Source organism: Myotis brandtii, unplaced genomic scaffold (genome assembly GCF_000412655.1).
Source record: "Myotis brandtii unplaced genomic scaffold, ASM41265v1 scaffold215, whole genome shotgun sequence".
Lineage (NCBI taxonomy): Eukaryota > Metazoa > Chordata > Mammalia > Chiroptera > Vespertilionidae > Myotis > Myotis brandtii.
Window position 1 is genome coordinate 3292243 of NW_005358043.1, and position 18797 is coordinate 3311039.

At 41.0% G+C, this 18797-nt stretch overlaps 1 protein-coding gene across 5 annotated transcripts in view; it reads left to right on the forward strand.

Annotated features, from left to right (window-relative positions):
- The window catches only part of PIP4K2A (phosphatidylinositol-5-phosphate 4-kinase, type II, alpha), a 158228-nt gene that overhangs the window by 77423 nt on the left and 62008 nt on the right, over positions 1 to 18797 (forward strand). For 3 of the 5 annotated variants that reach the window (XM_005865875.2, XM_014539363.1, XM_014539361.1), the window contains exon 2: positions 17554 to 17651. In XM_005865875.2, the coding sequence (XP_005865937.1) occupies positions 17554 to 17651 (98 nt within the window). Of the gene's footprint in view, positions 1 to 4969; positions 5116 to 13471; positions 13615 to 17553; positions 17652 to 18797 lie in introns of those variants that run through there. The other 2 variants (XM_014539360.1, XM_014539362.1) reach the window with 2 other exon arrangements.

Sequence of the window (18797 nt, forward strand, 5' to 3'; positions counted from 1 at the left end):
CGGAGGATGGGCTGTATTGGCGTGAAGTTACCTTCCTCCGGTTCCAAAGTCCCCTGCCCCTTAAGCCAGACCTGAAAAGGGGCAGCTGTGGGTTCAGCCCAAAGCACGGCCAGTGTCCAGAGCTTCCCTTCCATGTTGCAGCCGGGTGTAGTTCAGCATCCAAGCTGATTAAAGTCCATTAGTCCATGTGTGGAGCCCCACAAGGCCGTGAGCCATGTGGGTGCAGGGGAGCGTGCCCCTGTCACAGAGGTCATGGGAGCCTGGGCCCTGGAGCCAAGAGAGCGTGGCTCCTTTGCTTGGAAGTTTATATATCAGATTTCACATGCTGGCAGGGGCCACACCTATTCTGGCAACTGACTCACTTTCATGTGTGATTGACGAGCAAGCACCTTCCCAGGTGACTCAGACATTACTGGGCAAGTATCTGTCTGGACTTCCCTTTCCTCCTTTCCTGTTAAATAATAACCAGGTTATTATAATGGCATCAGACAGACAACATACAATATTATATTAGTTTCAACATAGTGATTCAACATTTGCCTACCTTATAAATAGATCATCACATAAGTCTAATAACCACTGTACATAGTTATGATATTATTGACTTATAGTCTATGCTGTACATGACTTATTTTGTAAATGGAAGTTTGTACTTAATTCCCTTCCCCTTTTCTGCACAACTCCCACCCAGGAGAAAAATGTTGTCACTTAGATGCAACTATAAAGCAAATTTCGGAGGCTGTGCAATGTCTTCTAAACCTTGAGTCCTCAAATATTGAACAGTATTTTTTTATGTATCTGCCAGTAGTATTTGCTGACAAAGGAATTTATTGAATTTGGTGCCGTAATGGTTTTCATATACTTTTGGCATTTTTGCCTTGGTAGGAATAATGAGTGGTATGTGATTTTTAGTCTTTTGCTTTTAAAGGAACCTGGAAAGATGTTTCTGTACACTATTCATTCAATTAGTAAAATTTGATGGTGTGTTAAGTTTTGTAGTTTAGTATTACATGATGTTAAAACATCATTGAAAAAGTTATAGATGTTTGTGTTCCAGTTGAGTGCTTAAAAGTTCTGTTTTGTTTTATAAATTTGTTTTTATTTTTTAGAGAGAGAGAGAGGGAGGAGAGAAGCATTGTTGAGAGAAACATCATTGATTGGCTGCCTCCTGCACGCCCCCTACTGGGGATGAGCATGCAACCTGGCCAAGTGCCCTGACCTGGAATTGAACTCATGACCTCTTGTTTCCTGGGTCGATACTCAACCACTGAGCCACACCAGCCAGGGAAGTGCTTAGTTTTTAAGTGACCGGCCCACTTTGATAGCTCCATACTATCATCTACCAGTATCTCAAGGCACAGCACACACGTAGGGAAATGCATTTATATCAGTTAACCAATATGGACAGGAGCCCACATTTCAAATAATCTCAATAACTTCAGTTGTTTTTGAACTGTTCTTGTCATTTTTTTTATTAAATCATCAATGCTTTAACCTCATAATATGGTCAGTAGAGAGAACACACCAGGAGCCCAGCTCTCTGTTAGCTCGGCCGTATTCTTGTTAACGTGCTTGTGTTTTTAGCATTAGCTTCATTCAGTGGTTTCTTTCAGGCGTCCTTTGAAACACGTGTCTGTTTTGTGAGGGTTAATTAAGACCAGATGTTAAAACCAGATGGTATGTTCTGTAAATCCACTCAGTTGGGCACATGTAAGCTGCAATCCATTGCGATACACTGGACGTGGACAAAGGCATGGTGTTTGTCCATGGTTGGTTAACCGCCAACCCCTCCAGGTTGTGGGATTCCTGCAGTTTCTTCAGGTTCCCTCCCTTACAATACATAGCTCATGGCTTTGACATATGGACTGATGCGGCTGTATGTGAAGCTGTATAATAAATTGTGCAATGGTTAACGTTCTTAGATATAAACTAAATAGAAATAGAAATTCTCCTATCTCCTTGCTGGAGAGCATGTACCCATGTTGGGGACCATTGCTTTAGAGTTATGGGATGTCTCCCGAGTTCATTGCTTCATGAATGCTTTAATTTTTCTCTCTATTATTATTACGGAAATAACATGTGAGGAACTTCACACCCACCCCAGACTGGCAAACCTAGTCCTCCAGCTTTTATGTACTCTCTGCAAGTTTCATACACAAATATATGAAGGTACAATTTTTCTCTAAAACATAAATGGGAGCATATTTAACACTTTATACTATTTCTTGGAGAACTTTCCATATTAACACAAATATACAGTCATTTTGCCTGGTATTTACCCTAGATTTCTAGGTAATACGCTTACACTGTTGTGAATGTCCATTGTTGGTATTACCTGTGCATTTTCTGCAGTGACAGGTGATGCTATAGCTCTCCTACTCCTTTTCCTTTCTCCTTTTATTCCTCCTCTTAGTTAAATAATACACAGCTTCTGGTTAAAGTAGTAGTCAGTATTGACCTTACTATGTCTCAAGGATTTTTAGTACTTGGTGAAGTATTGAATTTGGTAGCTTAGTATTGTATGATATGAAATATCACAGAAAAAACCCCCGATAGATTTGTTTCAGTTCTTCTCCTTGGTATTAGGGGCTTCCCTCACGTGTCTAGCCGCTCATTGCTATCCATTTCATTTAACACAGTTCGCAAGTTCCGGGGACATGGAGAGGTGATGCTCGTTGACCCAGTGGGCTTCTACGTGAGGGTGGCTGGGGAGCGGACAGCTTCTCTAGTGTTGCCCACTGTGGAGTGTTTCTAGGGCCTTTTCTCCCGAGAGGAATCTGCCTGTGTCCCCTCAGGAAGTGGCCACAGGAGAGCCTGCAGCAGAGCAGAGGGCAGGTGCCGAGGTCCCGGGGTGAGAGCAGAGACTGCCGCACCTCCCGTGGCCCAGCCCTGCCCTGCTCTGTGTCTGCGTTCCCAGCTCGGAAGCCTTTGGGTTCAGCCCTGTGAAGAATCAGTTCCCTGCTTGCCGCGGTGCAGTGGTTGGCGATAGGCCACGTGCTTTCGGCTGCCTGAACTCCAGGTGCTTGTTCTGCATCCGTGAGAGCAAAGTGGCCACGGGCATTTGGGTGGCAGCTTTCTCGCCTCACATCCGTTAACAATCTATTTTTTATCTTTTAAAAATTCTTTGAAATGTCTCCTCTTCTGTTGTCTGCTCACCAATTTTCTCTGCCATGTTGCTTTTTTTCTATCTCTCCCTTTATTGTCATTTTAGCAGTTTCTGGAAGGGAAGGAGATAAAAATGCATGGCCCACTCACCACCTAAAACAGGTACCAGGAAAACTGCATAGGCTGCATAGCGGTAACCTTCCTCTTATTGTTCTCTCTTCTGCAGTAAAACAAGCTGCCCCTCTGCCCTGTTCCTGGAAAGAAAAACAAAAGTCCAACCCTAACTACAGCAGGAATTCAGTGCGTCCCTTCTGGAATCCTAACATAGGTCTCAACTTTGATGTTTGCTGAAGAAACCTGTTTTATTTTTTAAATGCTGAACTATACATGCCCATTCCCTTCTCCATCATGTTGTAGGTTTTGTCGACCATGTGTGAATGATTGGGCTTCTAAAGGCATGGCTGTCCCTCCTCGCCTTTTCAGCAGATGTGGTCCCCGTCTGGGTGTGTCAGTGAGACAGCTGCTTTACATACCAGCTCCACCTCATCTTCTCCGGAGCCAGAGGGTGTTTGAGAATTGCTATCAGCCTGACACCTTCTAGTGCCTTCTGGGAGCTTCTCTTTCACAGTCCACTTGGGGCACTGTACTTTTAGGGTGTCCTTGTCAGTGGATGAATGTACAGAAAGACATCAGGAAGTCTTAAATTACTTTGGCATGGTAGATATCTGAATATAAAAAGTAAACTATGTTCATTTGAAACTCTCAAGATCCTTTTCTTGGAGTGTGTGTCATTGTTAGCATTCCTGTCCCCCCTCCCTGCAGGTGAATAAAGTTCGTATTCATTCAACCTCCACTAAGTAGTTGAGTGTTATATTTGGATATCTTCCATTGCAAGTGTCAGAAACCTAACTTCCATTAGCTTAAAGCAGTGGTTCTCAACCTTCCTAATGCCATGACCCTTTAATACAGTTCCTCATGTTGTGGTGACCCCCAATTTCATTGTTACAAATTGAACATAATTAAGGCATAGTGATTAATCACAAAAACAATATGTAATTGTATATGTGTTTTCCGATGGTCTTAGGCAACCCCTGTGAAAGGGTTGTTCCACCCCCAAAGGGGTCGCGACCCACAGGTTGAGGACCGCTGGCTTAAAGGGTTTATTGGTTTGTGTATCTGGGAAGGATGGCGGGAGATAGGCTGGCCTCAGGATCCAGTGGGTTCAGAGGCTCAAATGATGTCATCTCCACCATGGCTCTTGTCTCTCTTCTCTTGACTTTCCTGTGTGCCAGCCTCAATGCCCTTCTGGAGACAGGCCTGGTTACAGGCAGCTGCAGGCATACCATCTCAGTTCAGCATCCCTGCCATGTCTATATGTTGATGTCAACAAAGGATCAAGATCATGCAATGTCCTTGATTATAATATTGGGGAGCTGTGACTTCTTACCCTATTTTTGTGCAAGCCCTACACCCATTTAAACAAAGCACTTCATGAGGTCATTTATTTCTTCTAAAATGTAGAGAACTCTGTGGAAGGTTGTTTTGCAATTCATTGGTATCTGTGAGACCGCCTCCCATGTGCCAGGCCCTGGAGCCTGGTGGTGGCTGAAACCCTGGGATGAGGCAAGTCATCCAGGCCAAAGGTTCTAGGAGTGGTGGGACCTGTGCCCAACTAGAGGGTGCATTCCCGCTGCTGCTCAGCACCAGATGAGTGGTTCCAGGCTAGATGCCAGATCATCCTGCTTTTCAAAGAAGCCAGAAATCCCAATCTGTATGTAAATTTTCTCAAGGCTGAAAAAATTTGGTAATTAATTCAAGCATTTTCTAAATCACTGTCTGGGCCCAACAGTACATCACTTGCAATCTCTTGTCTTCTCGAACTCATTCGAAGAAGCAGGATCAAGAGAGCTGAGCAATGTGTTCAAGGTGATGCAGGTGATGAAGTGGCAGGACCACGTTGGTCTCCTGACTCCAAGCCTGGCGGCCTTATGCGTGGACCATACTCACATTGTAAGATCTTGTTTTCATTGGCAAAATTTTTCTTGAATTTTTAAAAGCCTGTATTACCTCTGTTAGAGCCTGTAAATTGTTGGCCGCATTTCAAGTTTAATATCAGATGCTTTGGTTCATGAAAGGTAAAATGTTAACATGACTTCATTCTTTCGGATGAGGTTGGCAGAGGGCCAGGCAGTGAGGAACACCCACCAGAAGTCTGATTGAGCGTGCAGATACCACGTTGACAGATGGTCTATGGTAGGGTGTGTGTGTGTCATAAATTAGAGATTCTTAGCAAGAGTTTAAATATTTCTGATGACATTTTAATTTTAGTCAAGTAGCCATTAATCAAAAGATTGACTTAATGATCCTTGTTCAACAGAAAAATCCCCTTAAGTGTAATAATTCGGGCTTTTTAGTTTAGTAGATGCTGGCATGACAGGCCTCTGTGCCGGATTGATTCACAGCTCTGCTTTGCTATCAGAACAGTTTTACTTGGCTCACTGAAATAAAGCATTGTTTTTCTAGACATTTGAAGGTAGCTCACATTTCAAAAGAAGGCTTTAATTAAAATAAACTTGCATCTTTGATTTTGTCTTATCTGCAAATGCAAAGACATTAACTCTTTTAAAAATGGTCTTAGAAAATGAATTGTGTTGGAGCAGCTGTAGAAAATTGAGCCTCCTGCCTGAAGACAAATAAAAATACATTTCACAAACATTTTCAGCTGCCTGTTTCTCCTACCTCTATAATTGACTCTAATTTGCTCTGCCTGCCCCTCTGAAACCTCAGAACTTTTAAATTGCTACTCAATTAGCAGTCTACTAGTAAGTTGTAATGAGAGCCACACCATTCCAAGTGCGGGCTGCAAGCTTGAGTCATAGTGAGTGAGACTTGAATTTTTAAAATTATTTCAACCTATATTTGGCACACTACTATACGTTTCTAAATGAGAACTTATGATCAAGGTAATTTTAAAAAAATATAGAATAAGAAATTGCAAATAGTTATCAAATACATGGTAGAAATCAGATTAAAAATTTTAGATAATCTTCCCCACTGCTTTAAATTTGCTAAGGAAATTAGTAGAAAAAAGAGAAAATGTTGCCTTTATGATATTCTTTGTTCTAAGGACATTGTGGTTACTATAGCCACATAAAGTATGAACTTTGGTATATAAATCAGCAGTGCTATTCCCATTTTACAAACAGTAGTATTGCAAGAATTTTGTAGAAGTCTGTTCCCAGGCATTTGAAAGGGGTGGTTATAGGTATTTGCACCCAATTTGGACAATTCTGTGTACACCAGCAGTCTAACTAATTTGTTAAAGTTTCTTAAAATTATTATGTCTGTTTCCCTGCTCCCGCCCCCCACCCCCTCCCGAAATAGTGTACATGAGTCTGGAGAAAACCCTGGGGAAGGACATGTACAATCTTGACTTGTCTCAGTCACACCATGGAAAATATTTTCTTAGAAATGCACCTGAGGTCATTGTATACCTCTGGGGAGAATCAGGGAAAGTTTAATTCACATTCAAATGGCCCCTGCTGTTTGTGCCACAGGGACGGAAGGTGCCAGGGCTTCCAGCTGATACGTCTCAGTAGCTCTGGAATGCCCTCAACTCTCAGGTCTAGTAGTACTTTTAGTTTTCTACTCATTCACTTCCTAAATCCAACGAACTAGAGCAGAAATGTTCAAAGTAAACGGTTTGGTGGGAGGAATCCTTCTATGCTTAACAACCATGGAATCCACAAAGGAATTTTGCTTTTTAGGATGATTCTAATAAGTGCTATTTTCAGATACTGATATGATGAAGGGATTTAATGGTGAATTTATATCACTTTCTTTTATCACTTAAAGTCAGGATCCTATCATGGAAGCCAGAAGCGATTGAAAAACTTGTAAAGTCTGGGAAATCTGATATGGCATTTATTATTTGATTTCCCTAAGAAATTAATTAAAGTTAAAGTAGTGCCCAAAATAGTAGACATGTCGAGTTATGCATTACAATCCACGCCCCCCCCCCCCCGCCCCCCAAAAAAAGGGTCTTGAATCCTTTGTGCTAATCTTGCCTGGATTTATAACTCCATAATCCTCCTACTTTTTTTTTTTATTGAATTGTGTTTTAAAATGTACACTCATATTTAAGTGGTAGGAATGTTGTTTGGGAGATAAAATAAGCCCTTTTCAATCTGCTTCTTGAGATATTGAGGAGGGGTAAGTGGGCCTTTTAAGATAATTCCCACTCTTGCCATCTCCTGTTCTGCCCCCACCTCAGATGGACCAGCTGCCAGGAAACCAGTTCCTCCGCCCGCTCTCATTCAGCCTTTCTACCCAGCAGCACACCCTGCTGGATGCCTCCTATTTCTTCTCAGTATGCCATGATTTGTAGGGAGTTGTCTATTCTAATTAGATTAACTGTCTCTGACTACTACATTTGAGAGTTTTCTTTTTCCCTGGTTTTTTTTTTTTAAGCATTTTTTTTTTTTGCTCCTTTTTGTGTATGCTTGGCTGAATGAAAACCAGTTACTAATTATGTGTTAGTCTGGAACTGTGGTATTTAGGGTGAATATATCTGAATTAAGCAAGCACCATTAATAATGTCTCACAATTTATGAACATATTCTTGACTTAAAATTATATACATTAGTGAATTTATTTTTTAAATGTCTCAGTGTGAAATGGCTTTGTGGGCATACCTCTGTATGTCTTAATTTCAGAACCATTACCAGCTGGCTCTCACTTATTTATTCCTTGTCCAGTAGCTATTTGTTATGCCCTTTTTTGCAGCTTAATTGCAAACTTTGTTTTCTTGCCAGTGTGAATTCAGTGTTACATCTGCAGGAATGACACTCATTCCAATCAGCAGATCTGGAGAGAACACACACACACACACCACACACACACACACACACACACACACACACACACACACCACCTACGTTTTACAGTGTTGGAGATAACTTGAGTGGAATAGGAATTTGCATGTTTTGCTGAAGAGAGAAACCAAGACACTTTTTCTGAGTTGGCCATTTAGCATTTTAAAAGGAGAAATCCACATAAATTTTACTGTGCTGTGTGTGAATCATAATTTTCATAAAGGAAAACTGAGATAATTTGCTTTAATAAATAATTGTTTGGAAATTGATTTTGTATCCTTCAAGCATTCTGTTGGCGATTCATTAGATTTAATGGACCTTTGAGGAATATTTATTTTCCCTTTTTTGAAATGACAAGGAATGTCAGAGAAATGACAACTTTCCAGTGATAAGGTCTTCACCGCTGAGATAATGGCAGTAGGTCATGGTGCATATTCAGTTAAACATGTTTTTAATCATTTATCCTCAGCATATAGTTAATTATTCCTCTTTTAAAGTAGGAATCATGTAGAGGTTTTTAAATGCAACGGATCCTTATATTTCAGGTGTATGTCTTATGAAGTTGCTGTGCTTCTTACCTCACAGGCTTTCAGCAGCTCCAAATGATCTTTGGTCAGCCAGTCCCGCCCCCTGAATTTTATATTTAAGGAAACTCAAGTGAGTTGCCTGACTGAGGAAGACTTAGCCTGGATTAGTTCACCTAATCTCACCAAGCCTCGATTTCCTTATCTGGAAAATGGGGATGATAGTCCCTACTCCCGTTTGCTTATAAAGATCAGATCAGATACTGTGTCCAAAGTGTTCAGTGTGTGCTTAGCAGGTGCTCACCAAGTATTGCAGTAAGACTAGTGGCAAGTATTAATGTGAGTGTAGGCCAAGCTCCACCCAGATCTCAATGGCCCTCCCCATCCTTCTCCCTTCACCACCCACAGGGTCAACTAATACTTTCCCCTCCACCTACACTCTCCCCCTATCCCTTTCCCCCCAACTCTTGAATTATAATACAACCAGGAACATTTGGGCAATTTACAATAAACCTTCTAGTCACCCTCCCAGCCCCCCTTGGCCATTGGGTCTATTGATGTTGACAACAAAGCTTCTTTTTTTATGTCTTATGTTGGGCCCCTGTGCTTCCACATTAACACCCAGTGACGAAGCAGAAAGGCACAGCTGGTTCACACTTGTCTGTTTTGGGCTGACTGGTGCCATATGACAGAAATAAGAGACCCTTCCCAGGGCACTAGAGACCCAGCCCACAGCCTCTCTGCATCGGGGTATTTAAAATGTACTTTTATGGTCATGAGCTCTCTAGGACTGTGAATACAACTGTCAGTACAAATAGAAAATGAAAAAATATTTGCCAAAGTGGTTTGACAACTAGTACTTCATAAGTATAAAGTGGTATCGCACTTCTGTTGTGAGAGTTTATTAAACATTTTTCACCTGAATGAAGCTTAAATGTGGCCTTAATAATAGAACCTAGTGCTTTTAGTTTATTAACTAACCTAATAAAAGTTTAATAATCTCCAAAAGCATTTTCACCTTCATAAATTAAAAACTAGTTGCATTTCATAATACATGCTTTATTTCTATGGGGTGAGTATGTTTTATTTTCCCCCTCAACATAGTAATGGTTAACACAAATTATTTTTTCTTATGAATATTATATAGCATATATAAATATAATTATATATGTATTGTCTATGTAAGCATCTATAAGGAAATAAAATTGTAAATGCTTTGTTAATATGATGATAAAGCATTATTAGTTTAGCCGCCAATTTTGAGGTGGCCTACATAGAATGATTGTGCTAGGTAGGCAGACTAATAAATTAAATTTTTCTTAAACTGAAGACTTTGAAACCCAAGAAATTTGTCCTGAAATTTGAAAGTTCACAACCCATAGCTCTATGTGGAATATAGAAATTAACAAATAGGATTACCTCAACTGTATTCAAGATTATAGGTCATTGTCATTGCCTGTATCACTAATGAATGTGAACTACAGACAAGGATTTCAGTGTGTGCGGTGTCTAAGTAGTAGGCTACAGGAGAGAGTTACCCAGGAAGTTAAATGGCCTTTCACTTATTGGGCAGTGCTATAATTAAAGCATTTTGCTAAAACTGTTGAATGACTGGTGAGTCTTGAATACAAAAAATAAAACATGTTTATAGAAAAAAATATAGGGGCTCAGGGGTACACTATTGAAAATATTGTTTACTAAATAAAAGCTCTTTTTAAGTGGTAAATCCTCTAGTTGGTGAAATATTCTTTCATACGTCATTAAGTCTAGCTACTCACCTGACCAGAGGTTTGGGGGGAGAATTTTGGGGGGAAAGAAGAAACCCAAAGGAAACGTGAAGCAATCATGAATGAAAGACAATCCAGAAGAAAGGTAAAATGCCCATGAAGTAGCTGATACTAGTATAATTTAGTGCCTAGCTACTGCTTGATGATAACAGGATGATATACCAGGATGCATTGTAATCTGCAAAATGAGAGAGTAGACAGTAGAATCTCTAAGATTCTCTTAATTGCATCATTTTATGATTCTCCATAAACCAAAGTGGAAGTGTAATAATCTTTGATTCTTATCTCTTTTCTCCTCTAGTAAGGAGGGCCAAACATTCTCTACTTTCTGGGACACTCTGATTTGTGACTGTGGGACTCGCAGAAATAACTGAATGTGTGCATTTTCCAAACGTTTTTATGAAACACGGGTCACATCTCTTCATCTGTCAAAAGTCACAGCAGCTGCACCCTCCCGAAGCCCTTGCCCAGCCCTGCTGCAGTGGCTCCTTGCTGAGCTCCTGCGGCACTTACTGTCTGGGCGCCAGCACTTCTTCTCTGCTGCTTTGCATCTCACTGTTTGTGTATGTGCTGCCCCATCAAGGGAAAAATCTCTATAGTCGGGGGTAGTGCTTTATATTGACTTTCCATTTCTAACTGGTTATCCTGGAATTCATTCCATTGCTCTTTATGGCACATTTTGTGTCCTCGTTCTGGCACATTCAACCAGCAAAGACCTCATACCTGACCAACCACCCTCACCTCTGCGCCTGCACCTGCACCCTGAGGCGGACCCTGTTGGAATGTCATTCCATGAGTTCGATTGGCTTCCTACAAATTGACCATTCATTCTGCCCCAAAGCCCAGCCCTATTTCTTCCAACTTGTTCTCCCACATTCTGTGGTCACTTTCTCTGTGTTCTCGCTAAGCCTCTGAACCCCCTAGCCTGCCTCCCACTCCCAGCACATGGCCACGGCTCCTACTTCCCAGAGAAAATTGGAGCCAGTGGGTGGGAACTACTGTCTTCCCTCAGCCAGATTCTGCCCCTTGTATACAACTCCTGTCCTGTTCTCTCTTGTTGATAGAGGACTTGCCTCCCAGAGCCATTTCTTTCATGTATGCTTGGATCCCCTCCCCTCCTACCTTCTCAGGAAGGGCCCTTCCTCCATCCCTCATTTTCTTCATCTCTCCCCTCTCCTTCACGTCCAGACTTCTTAAAAACTAGCCAGATTCAGTGTCCGCATCCTCTCACCAACTGACTCCAGGCTGGTTCCATTGCTCGGCTCCATCACACCAAGGTCACCAAAGACTCCATGTTGTTCAGTTCAGCAGACATTTCCAGTCCTCATCCCATTTGACTTCTAAGAAGCATTCAACGCTGTTCGTTCCATCTTGTTCTTGACTTACTCTCTCCTTCATGTCCATGAGGTGACTCTGCCACCTCAGTTCTTCTCTTTCTTCTCCTCTTCGAGCTGTTAACCATTGATGTTCAATGAGAGGCTTCCTGTCCTCTCATTGTGCCCACTCTCGGGATTATCTCATTCATTCCTGAGGAAGAACAATGTCTTAGACACAGAGGCATATATTTTTATCTCCGGGCCAGGCTTCCCCTGAGAACATCAGATCCATGTGTCCACCTGCCTCCTTGACATCAACACTTACCATGTCTCAGGAGCACATCAAATTTAACAAGTTCAAAACTGAACTCCTTTTAAAATACTCTGTCTCTAAATGGCATCACGATCTTTGCTGTCACTCAGCCTGTGTTTTACCACCTCAGTATCACTGGGATCTACTTCCCCCATTCAGCTGCCTCTGCCCTTTGCCAGACTACCATCCTCTTACAGTCCTCCTAGACGTGCTGTCCAGCCCCATCCCATCACGTGCCCTCTCGATGTCTGCACTCCTACCACATTAACCTGTCATTTCTCCAGTTAACTGTGCCCCCTTTTGTCACTGCAACCCTACTTCCTGGCACCCCTCTCCACCTGCCCTCTGCTCCAGTCCAGCCAGCCCCTCCTTCAGTTATCAACCACCCTGGTCCACGCCTGTCATCCTTGCTCATAGCCTGAAGTCCTGTCTCCGGACACTTGTCATTGTTGAAGTGTTACATTTGTGCAATTCTTCAGTTAATGCATGTGCCCCTCTCGACCGAAAGCACCATGGGATGAGCACTGGTGTTTGGGCCCTGCCCAACCCAGAGTGGACGCTCACACATTATACTCATGAAAGGAATCGATACGGGAAATGCTCAAATTACACATTCCATCTTGGCTGAAAGCTTTTCATAATTTTTTCCACAAAACATTTTTCAGAGCAGGAACTATAAAGCAAAAAGTATTTCTTTTCCTACTTCCAAATTGGGTTTTGCTTTCTCAGTAATCACTTGAAGCATAGATGTGGTAAAAGAAATCATTTATGTTCTCTCCAACTTTTTTTCTGTATAATTTAGTGAAAGCAATATGAAATGGATTACTCCCTAATTTTCCTGGCCATCCTGTAAACTTCCATTGTTTTTGTTTACACTTTTATTTCCACAAAATATTGAAAAATTGATTGGCATCAGCTTCATTCTGATTGTTCTTATTGTCACAAGACTTGGCCTTTAGTTCTGATTCTCTCTCTTTTTGTTTAAAACTTTGATATTCCAGTGCTAGTACAAAGATGTAAATTTAATTTTTTTACAAATATACTCTGAGAATCCTACATAATAAAAGACTAATATAATAAAAGACTAATATGCAAATCGACCGAACGGCAGAACAACAAGTTGCTATGACACGCACTGACCACCAGGGGCAGACGCTCAACATAGCAGCTGCCCCCTGGTGGTCAGTGTGCTCCCACAGAGGGAGTGCTGCTCAGCCAGAAGCCGGGCTCACCGCTGGCAAGCGCAACAGCAGTCATGGGAGCCTCTCCCGCCTCTGTAGCAGCGCTAAGGATGTCCGACTGCTGGCTTACAGCATCAGTCAGACATCCCCTAAGGGCTTCCCGACTGCGAGGGGTCGCAAGCTGGCCTGAGGGTCCCCCGTGAGTGCACAGATTTTGTGCACTGGGCCTCTAGTTATTTAATATTGTAAGATACTTGAATCAACTGAATAGGAGAGATTATGTGATTTTAAATTAGTCTAGAGTTTTGTTAAGTTGCAGTTTCAGAAATTTTTACTCACCACAAAATGAAGGAAATTTTAATTAATCAGAAAAAGCTAAATGTGATGTCTGGTTAAGTTATCACATTAATTTGATAGGAGAATTGTGAGTTGGCCTTATACAAATGCAGCTGGTATAGAGTTATCCCAAGAAAACCACTTGCATGAAAAGGTGATATGAATCAGTTTTTATGAGGTAAGGATTAACTGGTGGTTGTAATTAAGGTTATTTGGGTCATTATAAAGTGGCTATAGGTTATAATCTAATACAATGAATTTTAAGGTATTATTCTGATCATTTTATTCCATAATTAGATTGTATCATTTGCTGTTTTAAGCATCTGCTGCTATTTATATCTGTGCTTCCCAAACTGTGGGAAGTGCCCTAGGGCATTGCAGCAAATTCTGAGGCATGCCACGGGATATTTTAAAATTTCAAGGGTAACATGGGCATACACAATATCCGTAGGACAGATGCAAACCACTAGCTGGAGGGAGTTCACAATTTAAATTTAAATTGTGCTGCTTTCCTTCCAATGACGTGGTATCTTTGGGAAGTTGGATTCTCAGCAGATGTGTAAAAATGGGAAAGTCAGAGTGGATCAGGAAATGAGGGTGGTTTGATCATAAGGTTTGAGTATTTGTGCAGAGCCCAGTAGAACATAATTATATACTAATTAGTATATGTATTCTATTGATTAAACGATTACTGTAATATTTATTAAAATATTAACATAATATTTTTTTTAGGAAATGCGGTGGCTTGCACATATGTTTTTTCTTTTCGTCATAGTTTAAAAAAATTATTAAAGTACTTAATTTTCAGAACAGGTAATTCTTTAACATGATTTAAAAATCAAAAGCATAAAAATGAAGCCTGAGAAGTCCCCCGTCTGGGTTGATGGCAGCTCCCTCCTGATTGCTCAGGCCAAAGCCTCTGAGCAGGACTTGGCTCCTGTCTTTCTCACACACACATTCAGGACCACAGGAAATCAGGCTGGCTCTGCTTTCAAAATATGTGGTCACCCTAGTCAAATAGGCTATTGTTACGGTTACTCATAACTGGTCTTGCTACTTCTGCACTTGTGCTTCCCCCACCCCAAACCCTTCCCCCACCCAGTAATCTTCTGAAACCCTAAGTTGGTTAAGTGATATCATCACTCTACCACCCAGAACCCTACATCTGCGTAGAGTAAAAGCCAGAGTCCTTTCAGTATCTCCAGAGTCCTATAGGCCCAGCTTCCCTTTACTTCTCTGATCTCAGTTCCTCCTATTTCACCTGTCATCTGCTACAGCCAGGCTGGTCCCCTCTTCCCAAGCATACCAGGCACATCCCTGCCCCAGGGCCTTTGCACTGGAATGCTAACTCCCTTGTCTCTTTCAAACCTTGGCCCACCCTAACCTACCCTATTTTTAATGTATCAGTGATCCCCACCCAAGTACTGATGGCCATGTCCTAGCTCTTTTATCCTGCTCTTTTTTTCATAGCTCTCTAACATAGTAGATAATTTACTGCCCACATTGTAATTTACTAAGTTTATTGTTTTATTGTCTGACTCTCCCCGCTACAATATAAGTTCTGGGAGGACAGGCACGTTAATGTGTTTTGTTCAACAACCTATCCAAAGCAACTAGATGAACACTTGGCAGTAATAGGTGTGTAGCAAATACTGAATGAATAATGTTCAATTTAAATTTTTTGACTGTTTGAACTATCAAAGCATATTTAAATATTTCTCTTTAACGATGGATTGTCCATTCTCCCAGAGGTCTGAACAGTTTTTGCTCTATACTTTCAGGCTAATTAGGTACTTATAAAATATGAATCTTATCTTTTTGGCTAATTGAACATTTTATCATTATATACAGACCTTCTTTATTCTTAGCAATGCTTTTATCTTAAAGTTATTAGTTTATCTAATACCAGTAAAGGTAAACTAGCTTTCAATAATTTTAGTACTATTTAATATGTATTTTTTCTTCCTTAACTTTTAATCTTTTTGAGTTCTTGTGTTTTAGTTATGTCCCTTGCATGTAGTTTATAGTTGTTTTTACTTTATTTTAACCATCTTTATTTTAACTTCTAGCCTACTTTTGCCTATTGTGATTCTGTACAGATCCAGGTTTGTTTCTTTCATTTACTTTCTATTTGTCCTACTTTTACAGCGCTTATTTTTTCTTCTTGTATTCTTTTTTTCAAATGAGTTTTATTTGTATTCTTACTGTTTGTTTTTTTCCACTAGCGTAGAGGTTATATACTCTGTTTCTATTCTTTTAATATTTAGAATTTTACCTTCACTCTTTTTAAAAATTTTTTTTTCTTTATTGATTAAGGTACTACATATGTGTTCTATCCCCCCATAGCCCCCCCACCTCCAACTCATGCCCTCACCCCCCTGATGTCTGTGTCCATTGGTTTGGCTTATATGCATGCATACAAGTCCTTTGGTTGATCTCTCCCCCTTACCCCCATCCTCCCCTACCTTCCCTCTGAGGTTTGATGGTCTGATCGATGCTTTTCTGTCTCAGGATCTGTTTTTGTTCATCAACAGTTTATGTTGATCATTATATTCCATAAATGAGTGAGGTCATATGATATTTATCTTTCTCTGACTGGCTTATTTCACTTAGCATAATGCTCTCCAGTTCCATCCATGCTGTTGCAAATGGTAAGAATTCCTTCTTTTTTACCACAGTGTAGTATTCCATTGTGTAGATGTACCATAGTTCGTTAATCCATTCATGGGCACTTAGGCTGTTTCCAAATCTTAGCTATTGTAAATTGTGCTGCTATGAACATAGGGGTGCATCCTTTCTGATTGGTATTTCTAGTTTCTTGGGATATATTCCTAGAAGTGGGATCACTGGGTCAAATGGGAGTTCCATTTTTAGTTTTTTGAGGAAACTCCATACTGTTCTCCACAGTGGCTGCACCAGTCTGCATTCCCACCAGCTTCATTCTTAGTCTAAAAGTTAACATCTTAACTCTCCTCCTGAACAGCACAGGAGCACTGCAACTCCAACCACCTGCTTCCTGCTTCCACGCGTTGCTTTCCAGTGCTTATACCCGTCCTTTGTAACCCAGTGAATTAAGCATTACTGCTTCATATAGGCAATGCTTACTTACATTTATCCACGTATTTACCTTATTTATTTGCTTACTATTCTTTTTGTATCTCAGATCTTCCACACACTTTTTTTCTGAAGTATATATCCTTAGACTCTAAATAATATGTTTCTAAATCTTACTAGTTTCTTTACATTCTGTTGTAGGTAACTTGTCAGTTTTTGTTTGTAAAGAAAAGGCTTTATTTTGCTTTTATTTTTTTTTGAAAGATAGTTTTGATGGATACACATACACTATCTATGTATCCTTTTTTTAATTTTATTTTAGAAAGGGAGGGAAGACAAAGAGGAGAGAGAGAGAGAAACATCGATGTGAGAGAGATACATTGACTGGTTGTCTCCTGCATGGTCACTACCAGACATTGAACCTGCAACCTGGGTATGTGCCCTGACCGGATGAACCTGTGACCTTGCGGTGTACAGGACACGCTCCAACCAACTGAACCACAGTGGCCAGAGCTCTGTCTATCTTCTATGTGTAATTTTTCTAACACCAGGAAGCAATGAACTTAATCCTGACGCTATCTACCTGGAGACAGCGTTAGATCCCCTGGGTTCAGGGCTCGCCCCATAGACTGCTCCCTTTTCAGAGGCCAATTGCAAGTGCAGGTTGTCACTTGTGCTCCTTACCGACTGGCTATAAATTGGATGTTCCCAAGACTGTCTCCTCAGGTTCAGTTTGCTAGAGCAGCTCATGGAGAACGTTTACTTACATTTACCAGTTTATCATGAAGTACATTATAAAGAACCCAGATGAAGCGGTGCAGGGGCAAGCCCAAAAGGGTCCAGAGTACAGGCGCTTCTGTCCCCTGGCACTGGGCTACACCAGCCTTCTGGCATGTGAATGCCTTCCCCAACCCGGGAGCTCCTCAGCTCTTGATGTTCAGGAGTTGTTACCGCGCTTAATCTGCTGCAGGACCCACCTCCCATCCAGTGGGTGAGCTGAAAGTTCCACACACTTCCCACCTAGATTGTAGTAACCTGTGGCATTTATTTTATGTTTTTCTAGATCAATGAACTGAGCCATGTTCAAATCCCTGTTATGTTGATGCCAGATGACTTCAAAGCCTATTCAAAGATAAAGGTGGACAATCACCTTTTTAACAAGTAAGTACAAGTACAAACGTTTCTAGAACTAATGTCGCTGCCAGGAGTATGATTTCTGTGAATTTCTATAATCACATTTTTCAATGGGTGGGTGTAAAGTTTTTCTGATGAAGTTAATCCTGTGATAAACAGAACCATCTGTCATTTTCACAAAAGCAACAGCAGGCCTCTTGGGTAATATCCTTTTGCCATATGGCATATTGTTCTCTATGAATAGCTTATATGTTAAAAGTGATATTCTCATTACACTTCAGATGTTTCAAGCTGTAAATTGCTTGGATTTTTTAGCAGCTATGGACCTCAGCTATCTTACACAAAACTCTCATAATGATTACTTTATGAACAGAAATGACAACTTCATAGAACAATAAAGAATTAAGATGCATTTTTATAGAATATAATTGGACACCATGTTGGGTATTGAGACTATTTCTCCTTCATTGGAATGTCATTTTATTTTATGTTATTTTTATTGTTTTAAATATATTTTTATTGATTTCAGAGAGAAAGGGAGAGGGAGAGAGAGATAGAAACATCAATGATGAGAGAGAATCATTGATCTGCTGCCGCATGCATGCCCCACACTGGGGATTGAGCCCACAACTTGGGCATGTGCCCTGACCAGGAATCAAACCATGACCTCCTGGTTCATAGGTCAGTGCTCAACCACTGAGTCACACCGGCCAGGCAGGATGTCATTCTAGATGTCACTCTGGAGCCCCTTATATGTTAGGCAGTCCACAGAGGGCTGGGGATACAAGGATGTATAAGAAACAGCCCTGCCCTCAAGGGGCTCACAGTCAGGTGGGTGGTTGAAAACTGACATATATATAAATTACGTACTGTCAGTTGGCGTGCAGGGTACCACAACAAAAGAGTGTGTGTATGTGAACACAAAGAAAGAGGCAATTCTGAATGAGTAGTATAAACCTCAAATCCTGCTCAAAAGATTAGTTCTGACATTTCTTCCTGGGGCCCTTGTGCTACTGGCAAGCTCAGAGGTTAATTCTCCTCATAATACTATTTAGAGGCTAACCTTTGAGAGAATTTTCTATGTAAATTTAGGTTGTGGTATTTATATAAAACTAGAGGCCCAGTGCATGAAAATTTGTGCGGGGGGGGGGGGCGGGGGCAGGGGTGTCCCTC